This window comes from Monopterus albus, unplaced genomic scaffold (assembly GCF_001952655.1).
Source record: "Monopterus albus unplaced genomic scaffold, M_albus_1.0 scaffold98.1, whole genome shotgun sequence".
In the NCBI taxonomy this organism is placed as follows: domain Eukaryota; kingdom Metazoa; phylum Chordata; class Actinopteri; order Synbranchiformes; family Synbranchidae; genus Monopterus; species Monopterus albus.
The window spans coordinates 2,892,922-2,911,092 of NW_018127978.1; the positions used below are offsets into that span (position 1 = coordinate 2,892,922).

The 18,171-nt window shown below is 40.9% G+C and overlaps 1 protein-coding gene across 4 annotated transcripts in view; it reads right to left on the reverse strand.

Moving 5' to 3' along the window:
* The window catches only part of LOC109965222 (neural cell adhesion molecule L1.1-like), an 88,366-nt gene that overhangs the window by 44,424 nt on the left and 25,771 nt on the right, over window positions 1-18,171 (reverse strand). For 3 of the 4 annotated variants that reach the window (XM_020609071.1, XM_020609070.1, XM_020609074.1), the window contains 3 exons: window positions 13,749-13,763; window positions 7,839-7,941; window positions 3,707-3,876 (listed from right to left, as the gene is read on the reverse strand). In XM_020609071.1, coding sequence (XP_020464727.1) covers window positions 3,707-3,876; window positions 7,839-7,941; window positions 13,749-13,763 — 288 coding nt within the window. The remainder of the gene's footprint in view (window positions 1-3,706; window positions 3,877-7,838; window positions 7,942-13,748; window positions 13,764-18,171) is intronic. The other variant, XM_020609072.1, reaches the window with a different exon arrangement.

The window sequence follows — 18,171 nt, forward strand, 5'->3', positions numbered from 1 at the left end:
AAATGCCTGTAGAAAACAAAACTTATTCTAGATTATTATGTGATTGTTCTGTATCTCATCATCCTAAGGTTACTTTGCCTTAAACCTGGATTAACAGATTTTTTGATATAGCAAATTAGGCTACAGTTGCTTAGTCATAAAGCCAGCAAACACAGTGAAACACTGTCATTCAATTAGAGCAGTCTTTGTGTCCACCTGCTGAATGCAACTCCAATAATCATTCGTTTCTAGCTCAGTTTTAGTGTCCACCAACACCTGAGGGAAAAACAGTATGTGTTTAGCTGTTAAATGCTCACAAAATTCACCAGCTAGTCACAAACTTTGTCTGCTGTTTGCCGCTGAGCAGGTAGGGAACAGACATGGATTATTAGAGCATTTGTGCTAGAAACAGCTGCCTGCTGCTGCTGGAAACAAGGTTGAAGAGAGTGAGTCAAAATAGAAAAGCTGTGGGCCATAAAATCAAACTAGTTAGCTGAAAGACACTAAAACACATTGCAGAACTGTAGAGTGAGTGAGAAATCTCTGTGGGGATGTCATTACCAGCAAATCCTTTCATGTTACACAAGGTCATTTTTCCATTACACCATCTAAAATGGATAAGTCACAAACCTAGTCTTGGTCTGTCTTCACCCCATGTTTTTCCTGAGCTGTTCCTCTACACATTTATAGAAACTATTTCATTCCAGTCTCTAGTTGTCCCCCAGTTTGTCCTCCTGCTCTGCCACTCACTCACTTAGTTACTCACACATACACACTTCATGGGACATTACATTCAATTCCTGGCGACCTACTGTAAACCTTAATGTAAACCTAACCTCAGATTAGCCTTAAACCAAGTCATCAATTTAAAATGTAATGATTTATGTTTTGGGGGCTTGCTTTTTATCCCCAAAAACATGCCAAGACTCCTGAGTATGACTGTGTAAACAAATTCTTGTCCCCACAACATGAGGCCACACACACACGCACCACAGGTGTATCCACTTCACATGATTAGTTTCCCTTTAGTATATAGTAGCCTGTCTGGCTTTGATCGTTGCTAGTTTGTCTGTTGTGCTTGTCCTAGTCTCTGTAGTCTTCAGCAACCTTAATGCCTACTTTATCCTGTTTCCCGGGGTCACCTGTTTGTTTGGATTTACCTGTGTTTGAACTTTTTACTCCACCTGATGGTGTGGCTCGAACTGGTTCTTTTGTGTCAACCATAGTTTTAGACTCTTGATCATGCTCCTCATCAGCTCCATTGGATTTGAATAGTTTGAATGTTTTGGCCTTAGTTGTGGACTCTGGTGTTCACTGCTCAATTTTCCAGACTGAACTAAAGTAAGATGTGTGTTCTTGTTGTTAAAGAGACCACGGCATGCTTTTTGTTATTTTCTGAATAATCTACAAATTTACAACGATGAATTATCATCTTAGACATGACCTAAAGCTCAAAAAATGACAGATTATCACACAATGCTTTTGTATGTTTGACACTTTTACTAAAAAGAGTAAATAAAGGATAGATTAAATAATTTTTCATGAGAAGAGGAAGGTTCTCTTTTAGCCCTAAGCACGAAATAGTGCTGACAAGTACAGTAGTGCTTCCTCTCAGGCTCTATGCAGGCACTACCTTGTCAGAGGAGCCACAGTCCTTTCAGGCCCCAGCAACCCTTACTATAGACACAGGGTGAATATTTGAGGCTGCAGCTACAGACCTGGATGAACTCAATGACACTGTGACATCTTACATCAGCTTTTGTGAGGATATGTGTGTGCCCACCAAGTCCTTCTGTACATACAACAACAACAAGCCCTGGTTCACAGTAAAACTCAAGCAGTTTCATTGGCACAGATGTTTCTGTACACTATGCCAGCCACTTGGTTATGGCGTTCCATGTTTGCCCTGCCTGCTAGCATCTTGCACCCTGCTGTTATGTGCTAGATTGTCTCAGGGGCATCTTTGCACAGCCTGCACCTGGGGTCCTGTCTGGTATGGTAGACCCCTGTCTCTATTGATCTTGTACTTAGAGCTTGTTCTTGTGCTGCCAGGATTAGTGCCTCTGTGCTGTCTTTCAGTCCAGCTTTGTCCAGCCACTGGTAGGATTTTTCGATATCAGCCACTTCTACTATTTGACAGTGGTACATACCGTGCAGAGGTTTGCCCTTCCATGAGGGTTCCTGCTCTTCCTTCCCTTGTTCCTCTGGTTTCTGCTGCCTGAGGTATTCACTAAGCACGGCATCACTCGGGGCCATCTTCCTGATGTATTCATGGATCTTTGTTGTTTCATCCTGGATAGTGGCTCTGACGCTCACTAATCCTTGGCCTCCTTCCTTCCGCTTAGTGTACAGTCTCAGGATGTTGGACTTGAGGTGAAACCTACTGTGCATTGTAAGGTGCTTCCTTGTTTTGATGTCAGTGGCCTCTGTCTCCTCCTTCGGCCAGTTTATTATTCCAGCGGGGTACCTGATGACCAGCAGGGCGTAGGTGTTAATTGCGCGGACTTTGTCCTTTCCATTCAGCTAACCTCTCAGGACGTGTCATACTCTGCAGGTACTTGGTGGTTGCTGCTTTCCTTGTGGCTTCTTCATGGTTCCCATTTTCCTGCGGGATCCCAAGGTACTTGTAGCTGCCCTCAACATCTGCTTTGTTGCCTTCTGGTAGTATAATCCCCTCAGTTCTGACTACCTTCCCTCTCCTTGTTACCATTCGACCACACTTATCCAGTCCGAATGACATTCCGATGTCCTGGCTGTAGATCCTAGTGGTGTGGATCAGTGAGTCGATGTTTCATTCACTCCTGGCATACAGCTTGATGTCATCCATGTAGAGGAGGTGGCTGATGGTTGCTCCATTCCATAGTCGGCATCCGTAAACACTCTGGTGATGATCTGGCTGAGGGGGTTCAGGCCTATGCAGAACAGCAGTGGGGACAGAGCATCTCCTTGGTAGATACCGCACTTGATGTTGACTTGTGCAATTGGTTTGAAGTTGGCCTCTAGGGTTGTTTTCCACATTATCATATATATATATATGTATGTATATACGTACATTTGTGTGTGTGTGTGTGTGTGTGTGTGTGTGTGTGTGTGTGTGTGTGTATATATACAGTATAGTGGTATATAGTATAGTATACTGTATATGTACAGGTCTCCTTTCCTAATGCACATTCCCTTGCTTGTTGACATGTATGTACACATTGAGTGCCACTGTACCAGAGTCAAATTCCTTGTGTGTCCAACACACCTGGCCAATAAAGCTGATTCAGATATACAGTACGTTATCTGAGAGGTGATATCCTGAGCAACAATGTCCAGTTCATTTCACTGATAGTACTGTCCCTTCCTTTTGCTATCAGTTCTTTGCTCTAACCAGTGTGTGTTTATTGGAAGTAAAACACTGACCTCCCAGCAATTCCTCATTCTTGTTAATCCTGTGCACCCTTTTGACTAAGTGATGTCATGGCTTTGTCTCCAGGAAATGGTTGCCACAGCAACAAGAGAAGGGATGAGTGAGCAGAATAGGTGGCCCCAGTCAACCTCACTGAGTCAATGAAGTGTGTGTGTGTTTCTGTGTGTGTGTGTGTGTGTGTGTGTGTGTGTCGGGGGGGGGGGGGGGGGGGTTGTGTGGTTCAGCATGTCTGAACACCATGTTGGACATACAGTGCTTTGTGTGTATTTGTGGGTGTCATTTTTGTTTGTGTTTGTGTATTTATCTATGACTCACGCTCCACGATGACTTTTATGATTTGTGTCATGGCGGTGCCCAGGGTGTTGGAAGCATTACAACGGAAGTTGCCTTCATATGAGTTAATGGACTCGTGTTTTTCTGCTCGCAGTGTCCCAGATCCTTTACGCTCGGGTCCAAACCTCTGACCATCCTTCTGCCAGTGGAAACTAGAGAAAAGCGATGTAAAGACAGTGATGACCTAAATTTAAGTTCTTTTTAAAAGGAGGGAGAGTACATTAGTTTTCATTTCAAGAAACAAAGAAATTAAAGCAACAATACATACTTTAACTTGGCGGTTTTGGGACAAACAAACATGATTATGCTCACTGGAGACTACTGGACTTCTCCCAGGAATCACAGTTACCCTGGGGCCCCTTTAAGGTACATTTAGAACCAGTGGTGGAAAAAGTACTCAGATCCTTTACTAAAGAAAAAATAGCAATACAACAGTATAAAAACACTGTATTTCAAGTACAAAAGTATTAGTATCGAAACATACTTAAAGTACTAAAAGTAAAAGTACTCATTATGCAGAATGACACATTTCTCCTTCCTGTATATTATATTATATTATTGTATTACTTATGCATTACTGTGCTCATCACATTTAATTTTGCAGCTGGTAAAGGGGGAGCTAGTTTTAACTGACTTATATGCATTTAATTTGAATTACTGCTTGGTAGCTTGTAAATTTATCAGTGAGGTCTTATAATTATAGTGTATCTTTTTTATTCATCTAGTTCTGAAAAGTAACTAGTAACTAAAATTAAAGATAAATTTAGTGGGGTAAAAAGTCAAATATTTGTAGTAAAGTATGAAGCAACAGAAAATAAAAAAACTCATACCTCAAAATTGTACTTGAGTAAATGTACTGAGTTATTTTCCAAAACTGTTTAGAAAAGATTTTTAAAAAGTGATTAATTTGCATTTAATCATGAATAAACTATGGACAATTGTGAGATTAAATGTTTTAATCAATTAAGAGCACGACTTTTTACATCTAAAAAAACTACAAATCTACATGACAGAAGATAACAGCAACATGCTGACAGCTTACGTTGAAGTATTTCATAAATAACATTAGCAGAAATGTACACTATGATGTGGTGTTGTTGTTTTTGTGTTAGCAGATAATGTCAGGAAAGTAGCCATTACTAATTAGTAACCCTGACAAGGTTATTTGTAGCTCTTGCCAGCTGGCTCTGCTCTAAACGAGAAATAGCTGCCTGCTAAGGAGAGTTAGCTTGGTCTACTAGCGGGTCCTCACGGCTCCAAAAACAAAGTGGAAACATACTGTAGCTATAATGTGCAGCTGGAACAGCCAACAGACTACTGTGGTCTGAACAAGATGCAGCTGGCTGCTAATAGAGCTACAGTGCCTTGCGAAAGTATTCGGCCCCCTTGAACTTTGCGACCTTTTGCCACATTTCAGGCTTCAAACATAAAGATATAAAACTGTAATTTTTTGTGAAGAATCAACAACAAGTGGGACACAATCATGAAGTGGAACGAAATTTATTGGATATGTCAAACTTTTTTAACAAATAAAAAAACTGAAAAATTGGGCGAGAGCATCATGAAGAACAAGGAACACACCAGGCAGGTCCGAGATACTGTTGTGGAGAAGTTTAAAGCCGGATTTGGATACAAAAAGATTTCCCAAGCTTTAAACATCCCAAGGAGCACTGTGCAAGCGATAATATTGAAATGGAAGGAGTATCAGACCACTGCAAATCTACCAAGACCTGGCCGTCCCTCTAAACTTTCAGCTCATACAAGGAGAAGACTGATCAGAGATGCAGCCAAGAGGCCCATGATCACTCTGGATGAACTGCAGAGATCTACAGCTGAGGTGGGAGACTCTGTCCATAGGACAACAATCAGTCGTATACTGCACAAATCTGGCCTTTATGGAAGAGTGGCAAGAAGAAAGCCATTTCTTAAAGATATCCATAAAAAGTGTCGTTTAAAGTTTGCCACAAGCCACCTGGGAGACGCACCAAACATGTGGAAGAAGGTGCTCTGGTCAGATGAAACCAAAATCGAACTTTTTGGCAACAATGCAAAATGTTATGTTTGGCGTAAAAGCAACACAGCTCATCACCCTGAACACACCATCCCCACTGTCAAACATGGTGGTGGCAGCATCCTGGTTTGGGCCTGCTTTTCTTCAGCAGGGACAGGGAAGATGGTTAAAATTGATGGGAAGATGGATGGAGCCAAATACAGGACCATTCTGGAAGGAAACCTGATGGTGTCTGCAAAAGACCTGAGACTGGGACGGAGATTTGTCTTCCAACAAGACAATGATCCAAAACATAAAGCAAAATCTACATTGGAATGGTTCACAAATAAACATATCCAGGTGTTAGAATGGCCAAGTCAAAGTCCAGACCTGAATCCAATCGAGAATCTGTGGGAAGAACTGAAAACTGCTGTTCACAAACGCTCTCTATCCAACCTCACTGAGCTCGAGCTGTTTTGCAAGGCGGAATGGGCAAAAATTTCAGTCTCTTGATGTGCAAAACTGATAGAGACATACCCCAAGTGACTTACAGCTGTAATCGCAGCAAAAGGTGGCGCTACAAAGTATTAACTTAAGGGGGCTGAATAATTTTGCACGGCCAATTTTTCAGTTTTTTATTTGTTAAAAACGTTTGAAATATCCAATAAATTTCGTTCCACTTCATGATTGTGTCCCACTTGTTGTTGATTCTTCACAAAAAATTACAGTTTTATATCTTTATGTTTGAAGCCTGAAATGTGGCAAAAGGTCGCAAAGTTCAAGGGGGCCGAATACTTTCGCAAGGCACTGTATCTTGGTCAGATGACAAGTATTCCAATCTCTGAAAGCATTGTAACAAATTCTAAACTGGCAGTACTTGGATAGACTGACCACATAGTCACAGTCTAAACTGTTACTTTCTCACCTAAAAAATATCAAAACTATAAAATAAAGGCCAAGGGATTTGTCTCTGTATGTGTGAATTCTTGTAAGAATCACAGAATACTGAGTTAACTGAAGGGTCTGGTGCTGTCGAGCAAAACGCAGCTATCATTCATGGTCTCTGGGATAATGATCCAAAGTTACATAGTGCAGTAATAGGCAGTCCGGGCACGCAGTGGCCATAGGGGAGCCACCATTCACCTTATTAGACATCAGTCTAATATCAAAATAATGTAAAAAGGTTATGTATTGTTGCTTTAATTTGTAGATTTTATGGCACTTAAGAGAAAAAAGAACCGCTTATGGGATCAGTCTGGTACTGATCTATATTTTTCTTACTGACAACAAATCTCATGAAAAGACCAAAACCAACAATGTGTTTGTCTTCTGAAGACCTAAATCTTTAAAAACACCTCACAAAAACACAGTTTTTAATTAAAAGGCTTGGTAATCTTTTTAAACATTTGTAAATGTAGTTTTGAGCAAACATTTCTTGAACAGGAATAAATGCTTTGTGAGAGACTATTTTCAGGAGTAGATTAAACCACATTTGGTGCTCTAGTAAATATTTGGAGTTAGCAGGACTGTGTGTGTGATTGAGTCAAAAAAATCTACAGTGTGTGGTCATGGTAAAAAAGGGACGTTACCAAGTGCTGTGGATCTTTGATGTGTTTTTAATATCTTCTGCACCAAATACACACTGGAGCACAAAATGTGGATTAATTTGTTGCTGAAAATAGAAATATTTGTTATAAACTGCAGTGACCAGATATTTTAAGAAATAACTGTGCCTTTAAAAAAACAACTGTTTATTTGTGTCATTTTTAGACATTTACTCTATGTCTTTAGCAGGAACCAGTGGGCTTGATTGCCTTTTGTTGGATTTGGAATGAGAGTATGGAGGAGGAGAGGAAGAGAAAGAAAGAGAATGAGAAACGGAAAGGATGAGATATGATTTTGTTATTGCTGTGATTTTGTTAGAAGAACATTTTTCACCATGCCAACAGAATAGCCAGCAGGAAGTGGACAAACAGCTTGACACGTTCATATATCTTGACTGTTTATTAAATTTATCCACTTTGTTCCATAGTGCAAGCACACACACACACACACACACACACACACACACACACACACACACACGTTGGGTATATGACACACAGGACTAGCTGCTGTACATACATGGGTGTTGGGTTACCGGAGGCCTCACAAGTCAGATTGATGTCCTCTAGAGAAAAGGCTGTGTACGATGTTGGCATCGCTATCAGCACTGGAGGCTGTGACACTGAAGACACACACAGTAATGAAATACTGAGGAATGTCAAATCTATTGAAAATAATCAACAATAAATACAGGTAAGCAAATACAAATGTACAAATATTATTCAATAGGAACCACATTTCTACTTTTATTGGATTGCACTCATACTACATCCACAAAAGGTTTTGATGTTTAAAGCATTTATTTGTTCATCCATTATCTATACCACTTATTCCCAAAGAGGGTTGTGGGAGCCAAACCCAGCTGACAATGGGCAACAGGTAGGGTATCACAGAGTGGACATATAGCCAAACAACCACTTTAGAGCCACCACCTGCATGTCTTTGGACTGTGGGAGGAAGCCAGAGTACCCGGAAAGAACCCACACAAGCACAGGGGAGAACATGCAAACTCTGCACAGAAAGCCCTTGGCTCAGCTGGGGCTTGAACTAGGAACCTTCTTGCTGTGAGGTAACAGCACTAACCACCGTTCCATTGTGCCACCCACAGCTGTTTGCACCAGACTTGCCCTGCATTTATTTGTTACTTTTAGCTATTTAGCTACATATTTACCTAAATACTTCCCAGTTTATCCATTATCTATTTCATTAATGCTATATTTGCCTATTTACTTTTACACAGAATTAGCCATGGAGACAGAGGAGCCTAGGTGGAAAGTTAAAGTCTGCCCAGTGAGGGTTGGTTGTAGGGGATATGTAGCCAAGTCAGCTGTCTCTGTGCTAGGTGAGTTAGATATTAAAGGGAAGAGCCTAAGACAGGCAATTAGGAACCTAGCTGACAGTGCAGCAAGGTCTGCTAAGTGGCTCTGGAGCAGAAGAAAGGTGTGTGAATGGGCTAAAAATAGGCTTGAGGTCTACGTGTTGGTGTTAGCATGAGCAAGCTAACATGAGGAAATATTAGAAGTTTGACTGGTTCTCTGGAGTGAATAACACATGTTGGATTTTGTGCAAACAAAAGGTAGCAGATATTTGGCTAGTTATTCATTGCATCTGAAATGTGTGGTTGCTAGAACAGCAGCTGAAATGTTTGCTAGTGCTAGTCACTGTTTGGTAACAGTTAGCCTGAATTAGTCTGAGTAGATGAAGGGCTGTGTTGGGTATTTGGGTGCATGCAAAGATTGGGGTTATTCTGGGACACTAGAACACACTGTTGAGCCTTCTCAGTGTCATGGGCCCAACCCTAACAAAACACCAATTATTGAGAAGGTGCCCATCTGATGACTCTGTAGACTTGTCTTCACTCCTATACCAACACAGAACTTGTATTGGTGTTGGTGATAATAATTATTGACTTGTTGGGGCTGTTAGTAGTGTATTCTGTTTTTTTTTTCTTGACCTTCTTTGTAGAAAAGTGTCAGTGGCTGGACAGTTGAGTGGATCCAGCTCTCAGAGGTAACTCCCATTACAAGCCAGTTGGGTCAGCCACCGCTTAACCTTTGCAAATAAATGCAGATGCTGTGTGTGAAGCCACCTATCTGCTCTTTGCCTGGGTAAGGATAGGGTTCAGGGATACTTTGTGTTAAGGGTAGGATAGTTCTGGAAAATTGTGTTACCTATTGTGGGGCTCTGAATTTTTATGATGGCATGTCCTGACATCCCCCTCTTTGGGAACAAAAAATGGGTAAACATTTACCTCGTATACCCATGCAAGTCATTAGTGTGACAATTTGCTGTGGCGACCCCTAAACGGGAAAAGCCAAAAGTGACTTTCTATTGTTGACTGACATAGCTTACTATCTAAATCATGCATCTTATTTTTATTTATACTTGCAGCAACTATTTTAAATTGTATTTGTTAGCACTGGGAAGGGCGCTCATGGGCAAGCATCAGGTAGCCGGGCCTTGATCCTAGGCTTCCAGCCAAGAAAAGCCCAAAACATTACATGGAGCCTGCACCCTGTAGGCCCACCACCTGCAGGAATAGGAACTGGGTACAGGTGTAGTGTAAGCCAGGAGGCAGGCAAAGTCAGAGACCTGGGCATGCTGATCCCTTGTATCGTGGAGGAGGAGAGATACCAACTAGATATAGTTGGGCTCACCTCCATGCACAGCACTGGATCTAAAATCAAATTCCTGAAGAGGGGGCTTGGGTCGATTCTTTTCCAGAGTTGACCCTGGTGAGAGGCAGAGGGCGGGAATGGGAATACTCACGAGTTCCCAGCTCAGCACTGTTTCACCCTGGAGAATGAGAGGGTTGCCACAACTACAAGTTGCTCGGTTGTCTGTACTAATGCACCAAACAGCAGTTCAGAGTATCTGGCCTTCTTGGATACTCTGGATGTGGTCCTACAAAAGGCACCTCCTGGGAACTTTATAGTTCTGTTGGGTAACAATGGGAAATGATGGATAAACCTAGAGGAGATTAGGAATGGCCTTGCCTGATCTGAACCTGAGTGGTGTTTTGTTATTGGACATCTGTGCTAATCATGGATTGGCCATAATGAACACCATGTTCGAACAAAGGGTAAGTATGCAAGTATATTAAGTGTACTTATGAATCACCAAAACCAGAACACCCTAGGCTGATCGACTTTGTGGTTGTATCCATAGCCGTAATTGGATTTTCAGGTGAAATAAAGAGCAGAGCTGTCAACTGACCACTAGCTGCTGTTTATTTGGATTAGATGGCAGGGGAGGCTACCAGATAAACATGACAAACCCAAACATATAATTAGTGTGAAATGGGAAAGTTCACACCTCCGGAAGAGCAGCCCAGGTGAGGTTGGAGACATGGAATCAAATGGGCCATGTTAAAATTTTTCTTAATAATCTTGAGGTCTTGTTCATAAGTGAGGGTAATATTGACAGATGGATTGTTGCAGCATCAGTAGTAAAGTGGGCATTGTACCGGAATACTGTTGTAAAGAGGAAGCTGAGCTGGAAGTCACAGCTTTCATTTTACCAGTCAGTCTATGTTCCAACCCTCACTTATGGTCACTAGCTTTGGCTAGTGACTGAAAAAATTAGATTGTGAATGCAAGTGGCTGAAAAGAGTTTCCTCTGTAAGCTGGCTGGGTTTGGTCTTAGAGACAGGGTATGGAGTTCTGACATCTGGAGAGAGCTTGGAGTAGGGTTGCTACTACTTTGAATTGAAAGGAGCCAGTTGAGGTGGTTCAAGAATCTGATTAGATGTTTTCTAGGGACGTGTTCTGGGACCTAGAACATGGTGGAGGGATTGTATATTTCAGCCAGCCTGGGAACACCCCAGGGTCCTCAAGGATGAGCTAGAAAATGTTGCTAAACCAACTGCCCCAGCACCGCAACTTTGACAAAGTGGAAGATAATGGATGAATGGACTTCCTGCAATCTATTTTACATATTTCAATTGTTTATCCAATACATTTACCTGTTGAATCTAGCTGTGTGTTGTTACTATTTCAAACATTTATTTTTAAGAGGCTTATCAGTAACATTTACTGCATCTAATTGTTTAAAACTAGTAGTGTGCCCAAGGACACTTTGACAGCACCAAGATTCGAACCTCCAACGCTCTGGTTGGGAGATGATTGCTCTACCCACTGAACCACAGCTGTATATACAGTATTTATATAATATTTAATTGATTAGCACAGCTAGTAGCTATCAATTAGTAGCTAGCAGTCTTTGATAAACATTTTTCAGTCAGACATGTTCACAGAGTGGTGCAATTGGCTTCGTCATGTTCCCTGTTTGGGTTCTTATTTTGTAGGAGACTTCTTGTTTTTCACAGTCTCACTCTCCTCAGCTTCAGTGGCTGATTTGAGACACCTGTGGCTTGTTATTCTGTCTATTTAACCAGTCTTCACACGTTACTCAGAACCAGATAGTCTGTTGTTAATACCTGACCTGTATCTTGCCTGCACCACTATTTCCTGACCTGTTACCTGCCTGTATTTCCACCTTCCTAGTTGCAGTCCTGTGGGGCATTCTGACTGTTACCTGTTGCTGATGCCAGACCAGATTTCTGCCTGCTGACTCTCCGTCTGCCTAGTTCCTGCCTACGATTCGCCTCGTTATTCTCCTTGAATCTGCTCCACCCTGCCTGCTGTCAATATGGTCCCTCTATCCTAACTCCTGTTACCTGTTGTTAATGCTGGACCTGTTTCCGCCTTGCTGACTCCTCCCTTCCTGAGGAATGTTTTCTGTCATCCTGGCCACTAGCCTAGTTGCAGTCCTGTCCAGTCTTTCTGACTTGTTAGCTGTTGCAGATCTGGTTTTTGCCTGTTTACTTGCCACCTGCCTCACTCTGCTCTGTCATAATTCACCTGGTTTAGAGTTTTAATTTGTTTTTGGCTTTCGGATATCCATCTGCCCTCAGGCTGCCCAAGCAGAGACTGTTTCCTGAGCTCAGTATATTTTTGTTCTTGTGACTGTTTTGGTGTTTATGCACAATTTTGTTGCCCTGGACAGAGGAGAGAGGAAAGTCGGGTTGTCTACCTGTTGTTTGGCTATAGATACTATGTTCTGATTGCACCCAAACTTGTTTGTTAGCTGAGGCTAAGCAAGGCTGGTCCTGGCCAGTGTCTGAATAGGAGACCACCTGAGGAAGATCATATAGAGACTGGCCCTATAGCCTGTTTCCTGCCTTCACCACTTCCACCATCATCCTGTACTGTTGCCATTAAAGCCTCTCACTAGCAATTAACATGACAGTGTGTCCTGCGTTTGGGTCCTCCACTTATCGATATCTGACATTTTTATGATCTTGCTGTTTTCAGGTGGCAACCTTATAACTGACTCTGTTAAAGGAATAGTGGCATTTTGGAAAGTACCTGTGTTTGTGCTGAGAGTTAGATAAGAAAATCAGTACTAGTGCATTAAATATGAAGCTACAGCCAGGATACAGTTAAGGTTGTTTAGTTTAAATAGTGAGCAGAGGCTCTGTCTAAATGTTTAAAACTAAATAAGGGGGGTTTGTAACTACATTTGCATTGATTAAACAAGAGGTAATTTAATAAAGTTTAGAAGTGCTTATAGGTGGGGGTGGGGTCTTTGTACAGAACTGTTTCCAGTTATGCTAAACCAGGTTAACTGGCTGCTGGCAGTTACTTTGTATTTGCTTCTCTGTTTAGACAAGAGAGGCTTCTTCTCATCTAAGTCATTGCAAGAAAACATATTTCTCAAGTTGTGCACAAGGGCCAAGCTAAAATAGACTTTCAGTTTAGTTCTGGATGAGCTGACATTTAGGAGAAAGGTCTCATTTCTTTTCCATTTTTAATTTGCATGGTACCAATCTAGGTAGACAGGTTTGGGAGAGGAATGATTTACTGTGAGTTTGTGTCTTCAAAAATGCCCATTTAACATGAGTATTGGTGAATGGGTTTTCACTGTCTGTTCTGCATGATTGCAGTGCTGGATAATGAAGGACAAACTCTCAGTAATACAACAGAAACAATATAAAAAAATGCACTGATGTCCTCCATCATCTTGATGGCAGGTTTGTAGGAATTAAGTGATGTGAGTCAATCCAGTGGCCTTCACACAAACAACTTTTTGTTTTAGTTTTTTTTAACCCATCTACCACCCCCTCTTTGGAGGACATCTTTATTTTTAATTCATGAAAGTGAGAGTTGTATCTTCTTGTGATGCCCTTTTATGCCCACCCCAATACCCTCACATATCAGCCCCTCCTGGCCAGGCCCAACCACTCCCCCCAAATTCCACACCCACCAACCCTAATGTGTGCATAAATAATAGATATATAACATGAAGAAAAACAAGGGGATGAAGTGAGAGAGAAGAAAAAGTAGAACAGACAAACATAACAGTAAAAAGAGGTGTGTGAGTGCACACAGACACCTATTCATTGTCACAACAAGGAAAATCACTTACTGTTATGCACTTTATCTGTTTGTCCACACGAAAGCAGTGAAAGGAGAGCAGAGAGGATAGACTTAGATTAAAATGCTGTTGATTCATCCACAGATAACATGAACTGAAGATGCTTATGTTGACTGCAGATTTAAACAGCAGTGGCATATTTATTCAGCTACATGATTATGAAACATTTCATCTTTATAATGACTGTGCTGATTTTCTGGCTCAGACATCCTGGTGCCCAGGGTTACTTTATCGTCTTTTTTCCCACTTGAGTGGAGTGTTTTCTTTTCTATTTGAAAAAAAAAAAACTTAGAAAAAATCAACTAGACTAGGTTTCTAGGTTGAAGACGTTTCACCTCTCATCCAAGAGGTTTCATCAGTTCTTCTCTATCCTTCACTCCCTTCATTTTCTTTCTCCTCTCCTCTCTGCTTGACTCTCTACTTCCCCTGTCCTTCTTAATCACTTTCTCTTCAGCATTAACAGTCCAAGATTTCCATCCCTCTCTCCTCCTGTATGTCTTCCTCTGTCTGTTGAAGGTTGTCGGTAGTGGGTACTGAACCAACTCTCTTCCCTTTTCCTCTCATCTAGGACTACTGGGGCTTGTGGATATGTGAAAGTGTATTCAGGTTGTTTGAAGGCCATGATTTGTTAACCTGTCATTAAGGTGGCATATTTGAAACCTATCAAAGCTTCAAACACTGCTTGAGGTTTCTGGGTGGAAATATTCACTCAGTGAACCTGCGAACATAGTTCCCTGCAGACCTCCCTCTTTCATGTTATTAATTCAGGACAAGATCCCAAATCCTCCCAAAATAATAGTTCACTTACAAGCCTATAAGTCAACAAAAGCTATTTTAGTCATCAATTTAAGCTCTTTGCTTTGATTAAACTTGTTACATTAATGAATAGAAGTCAAAAGAATCTTGTACTGATCACCAGTCATTCGTTGGTTTGAGTTGGTGGTTGTTGAATTTTGTTGAAAATCATAATTCTAACACCGGCTCCCTCTATTTAGGGACACATACATTTCTTGTTGAAGTGTGGAATCATACTGAACAGTTCAGACATCCATCGTTGACTTCCCACTCTTGGTATTGGCTCTATATCTTCTCTTCCATCCCTTCCTCCCTTGTAGGCCAGCCTGGCCCACAGGGGAGAGGGTGCTGTCAGTGTGCCCTCTTGGCTTGTTTCTTTGTGCTTTCTTGATCTTCCGAAACTCAGAAAAACAACCAGACAGAGCCCATGGCAGCAACTGCTGAACTTCCCTCAGTTCCTCTTTTTGCTGTGGATTTTAAAGGGTTTCCGTGGGTTAGGCTGCCTTCTCTTCTCATTCAGACTTCCCTGTTTTACCAAATGTCCTTTCTACTGTTATCTTTCTTACACGTGTTTAATTACAAACACAGGAATCATCGTATCATCTGATTAAAATGCAAAAATCTCATCACAACATCTAATTAAAATACAAATGGTAAAAGGTCTTATACTTGTACAGCACTTATGCCCTGCAGCACATTCAAAGCACTTTCACACTCCTTGACCATTCACCCATTCGCATTCCCAAACACTCACACATTCACACACCAGTGTCATTCATACCCCGGTAGAAACTGGGGGTTCAGTGTCATGGTCAAGGACACTTCGATATGTGGACTGGGCAAGCTGGGAAACGAACTGCTAATCTTCCAGTTAGGAGACGATCCACTCTACCAAACAAGAATCCCATATTCAGCTACACAAAATTGTTGATATATTTGATTTAATACAAGGATCACAATATTATTTTGAATACAAAATAACATGATTCCACATTGATTATTTACTATCCTTAACACTTGATCAAACATTGATTAATCAGATCCTTACTTTATTCATGAAGCCATTATATTTAAATCTCCCTATTTCCAGTAAACTCAGTGGTTCTTCTCTTTCATGTATTTTTTCTCCTCTTCCAGACATTCAGACATCTCTGCCTGTACTTCCTCTTTTGTAGGGATGACTTCCCCTTTTCACACACCTTTCCCTTTTCTTAACTGCAGCAGCACATACATACAACAGTACATCACACAGGTAAAATCATACATTAGGCTCATACCACTGTGTACAGCTATCACTGCTGTCCATTTCTTTGCTTCCTTCAGCAACCCTTCCTTGGACACAGGCATAGCTAAGATTCTCACCTTGCAGCAGGACAGACTAATTTCTGCTCTTTTCCCGTGTTCTTGTTGCAGCACACACCTCTCCACACCTCACCTATTGTACTTACAGTATTTCTTTGTAATCCAAAGCTGCAGCTGTTCCAACCCTCCACATGTGGCAAGTGTTCCAGTGTGACCCCTGTCCTCATCCCTCCCAATCACTTGGGACCTCCTTTCCTTTTGGAGTGTTCCTCCACTCCCTGGAGCTCACCTGTGTGCCTAAACGTATTGGTCCACCTCAGCATTAACTTTCCAGTGCTTCCCCTGCTTCACATGCATTTTCTAGTGCACCACTTCAAGGTCAATGCCCACCTTTACTTCTGCTATTTTACTCCACAGGTCACCTTGGGCTATAGCCTTGCCCTTGGCACCTTCAAAACCTTTTTCAATTCCATGTGGTTGGTCCTTTCTTCTTCTGAGGTCAAGGTATTATGATCACCTTCTTCGACTGCTCCAGGTCAGACCGGTCCTGTTCCCTCGCCATGGCCAGTGGTGGCTAAAGGTTAGATGGATCCTACTAGAGTCTTGTACGGGTAAGCAGCCGCTTGACCTGCAGGTCCTGGGGTCCACCCCTGCGGAGACCTGCATTCCTCTTGACCTCTGCACCTCCTCTGTAAACCCACTTGGCAATCAACGGGCAGGGGTCTTCAGTCCAGCACTGCGCAGGCAGGAGGTGTTTAGGCCCCATTTTTGCTATCTTCTGCCCTGACTCACAAACCCCTGGGCAGGCGTTCTCCTCTAAGGGCTGCTGGCACAAGCTCCTCTTCTCTGGATTTTCCTTTTGCCTATAATTCTTCTATAAAATCCTACAACTGTTGTCTAGTTCTCTGCTCTCTTTGACAATGTGAAAGTATATGTTTGTGCTTATGTATTTAAATGTTATTTGTTTTTGTTAAAACTGTATTTTCAAGATCTAACAAAACACCATAGCAAACAGATACAAACAAATGAATAAGCTGAGAATAAAAGAAAAATAAAAGTGAAACTATTTCCTATTTTTCATTTAAGTAGAGTATGAAAATAATTTTGCTGACACTTGACACTTGCTTGAAAGAGTGAACGTTGTGTGGTTTTGGCCTACTTTGTTTTGTTTTGTTTTTTCAAATAGCATGATAATGTATGTGCATGCTTTAAATTCCATAAGCAATTTCAAATTGCACTATAAGTTGATTTTAACAAGATGCTGAAATTAACAGAAAACAGTGACTGCTACATTTGACTTTGAATTATTTGACTTAAAAAAGCAAAAGCATTTATGATCTTTGAAAATCACTGTCACACTTTAAACCATTTGTTGGTATTTGTGGGAACGACTTCAGAACTCAAAATAAACATTTATTAGTCTCAATTAGTTACAGTAGTTTTTGGAAAATTAGAATGTTACTGTTTAACTACAGCTGAATAAATCTACTAGCAATAGTCAATTTCAGCTCACAAAACTGATGGTCTCCAGCTAGAAAATATATCTGCTTTTGTTTACTACTGTGTGAACTCACAAACCTATTTGTTATATCATGTTTATTTTTTTTATTTTTTCAGTTAGTTCTGGAAATAGGCACCGGTTCTGATTTGTAGATTAAACTTATTTAGGCAGGTTGTTTATTATACTTGGTGTCTAAGTTAGCCATAAGGCTTTGTTTAAAAAAGAAAAATAATTTCAGTGCTAAATCTCCCACTATTATAATTGTAAACTGTCAAGCCTGGGCAAGGGAAGCAAGGGAAAGCTTGACAGATGTAGCAACAGTATGATAACTAAAGGGGTTGGGGCTTAGCAATCAATTAAAAGTGAAATGTAAATTCTGTTTTCTTAAAATAAAATAAAAAATCATGTCTTATTATAATCACATTAACATCAGAGGATTTCTTCCTTCTTCAACCCTGTTTAAATCTGAGATGTTATCTTCTTTACCCTGAATAAACCTGAAATAAAAAACATGCTCCTGTGCAGATTAAAAATTATGAACATGTTGACATGACAATAAGTCCCACAAGCCTTTCAAAAAACCAGTGGACCCGGGATCATGTGAAACTGTTAACAAAATTATCTGGCTAACCTGTTAATCCATAAATGAAAAATATCTTCCCAACTAGCTTCTGGCAATGACATCACAAGCTCATGGCTATTGTAGTATTTAGAGCCATCCATCAAACTGACAGCCATAACATAAACCTATTGCATATGTTAAGTAATATATATTCAATATATACTGAATAAGTTTTATATATTGAGTAAGTTTTT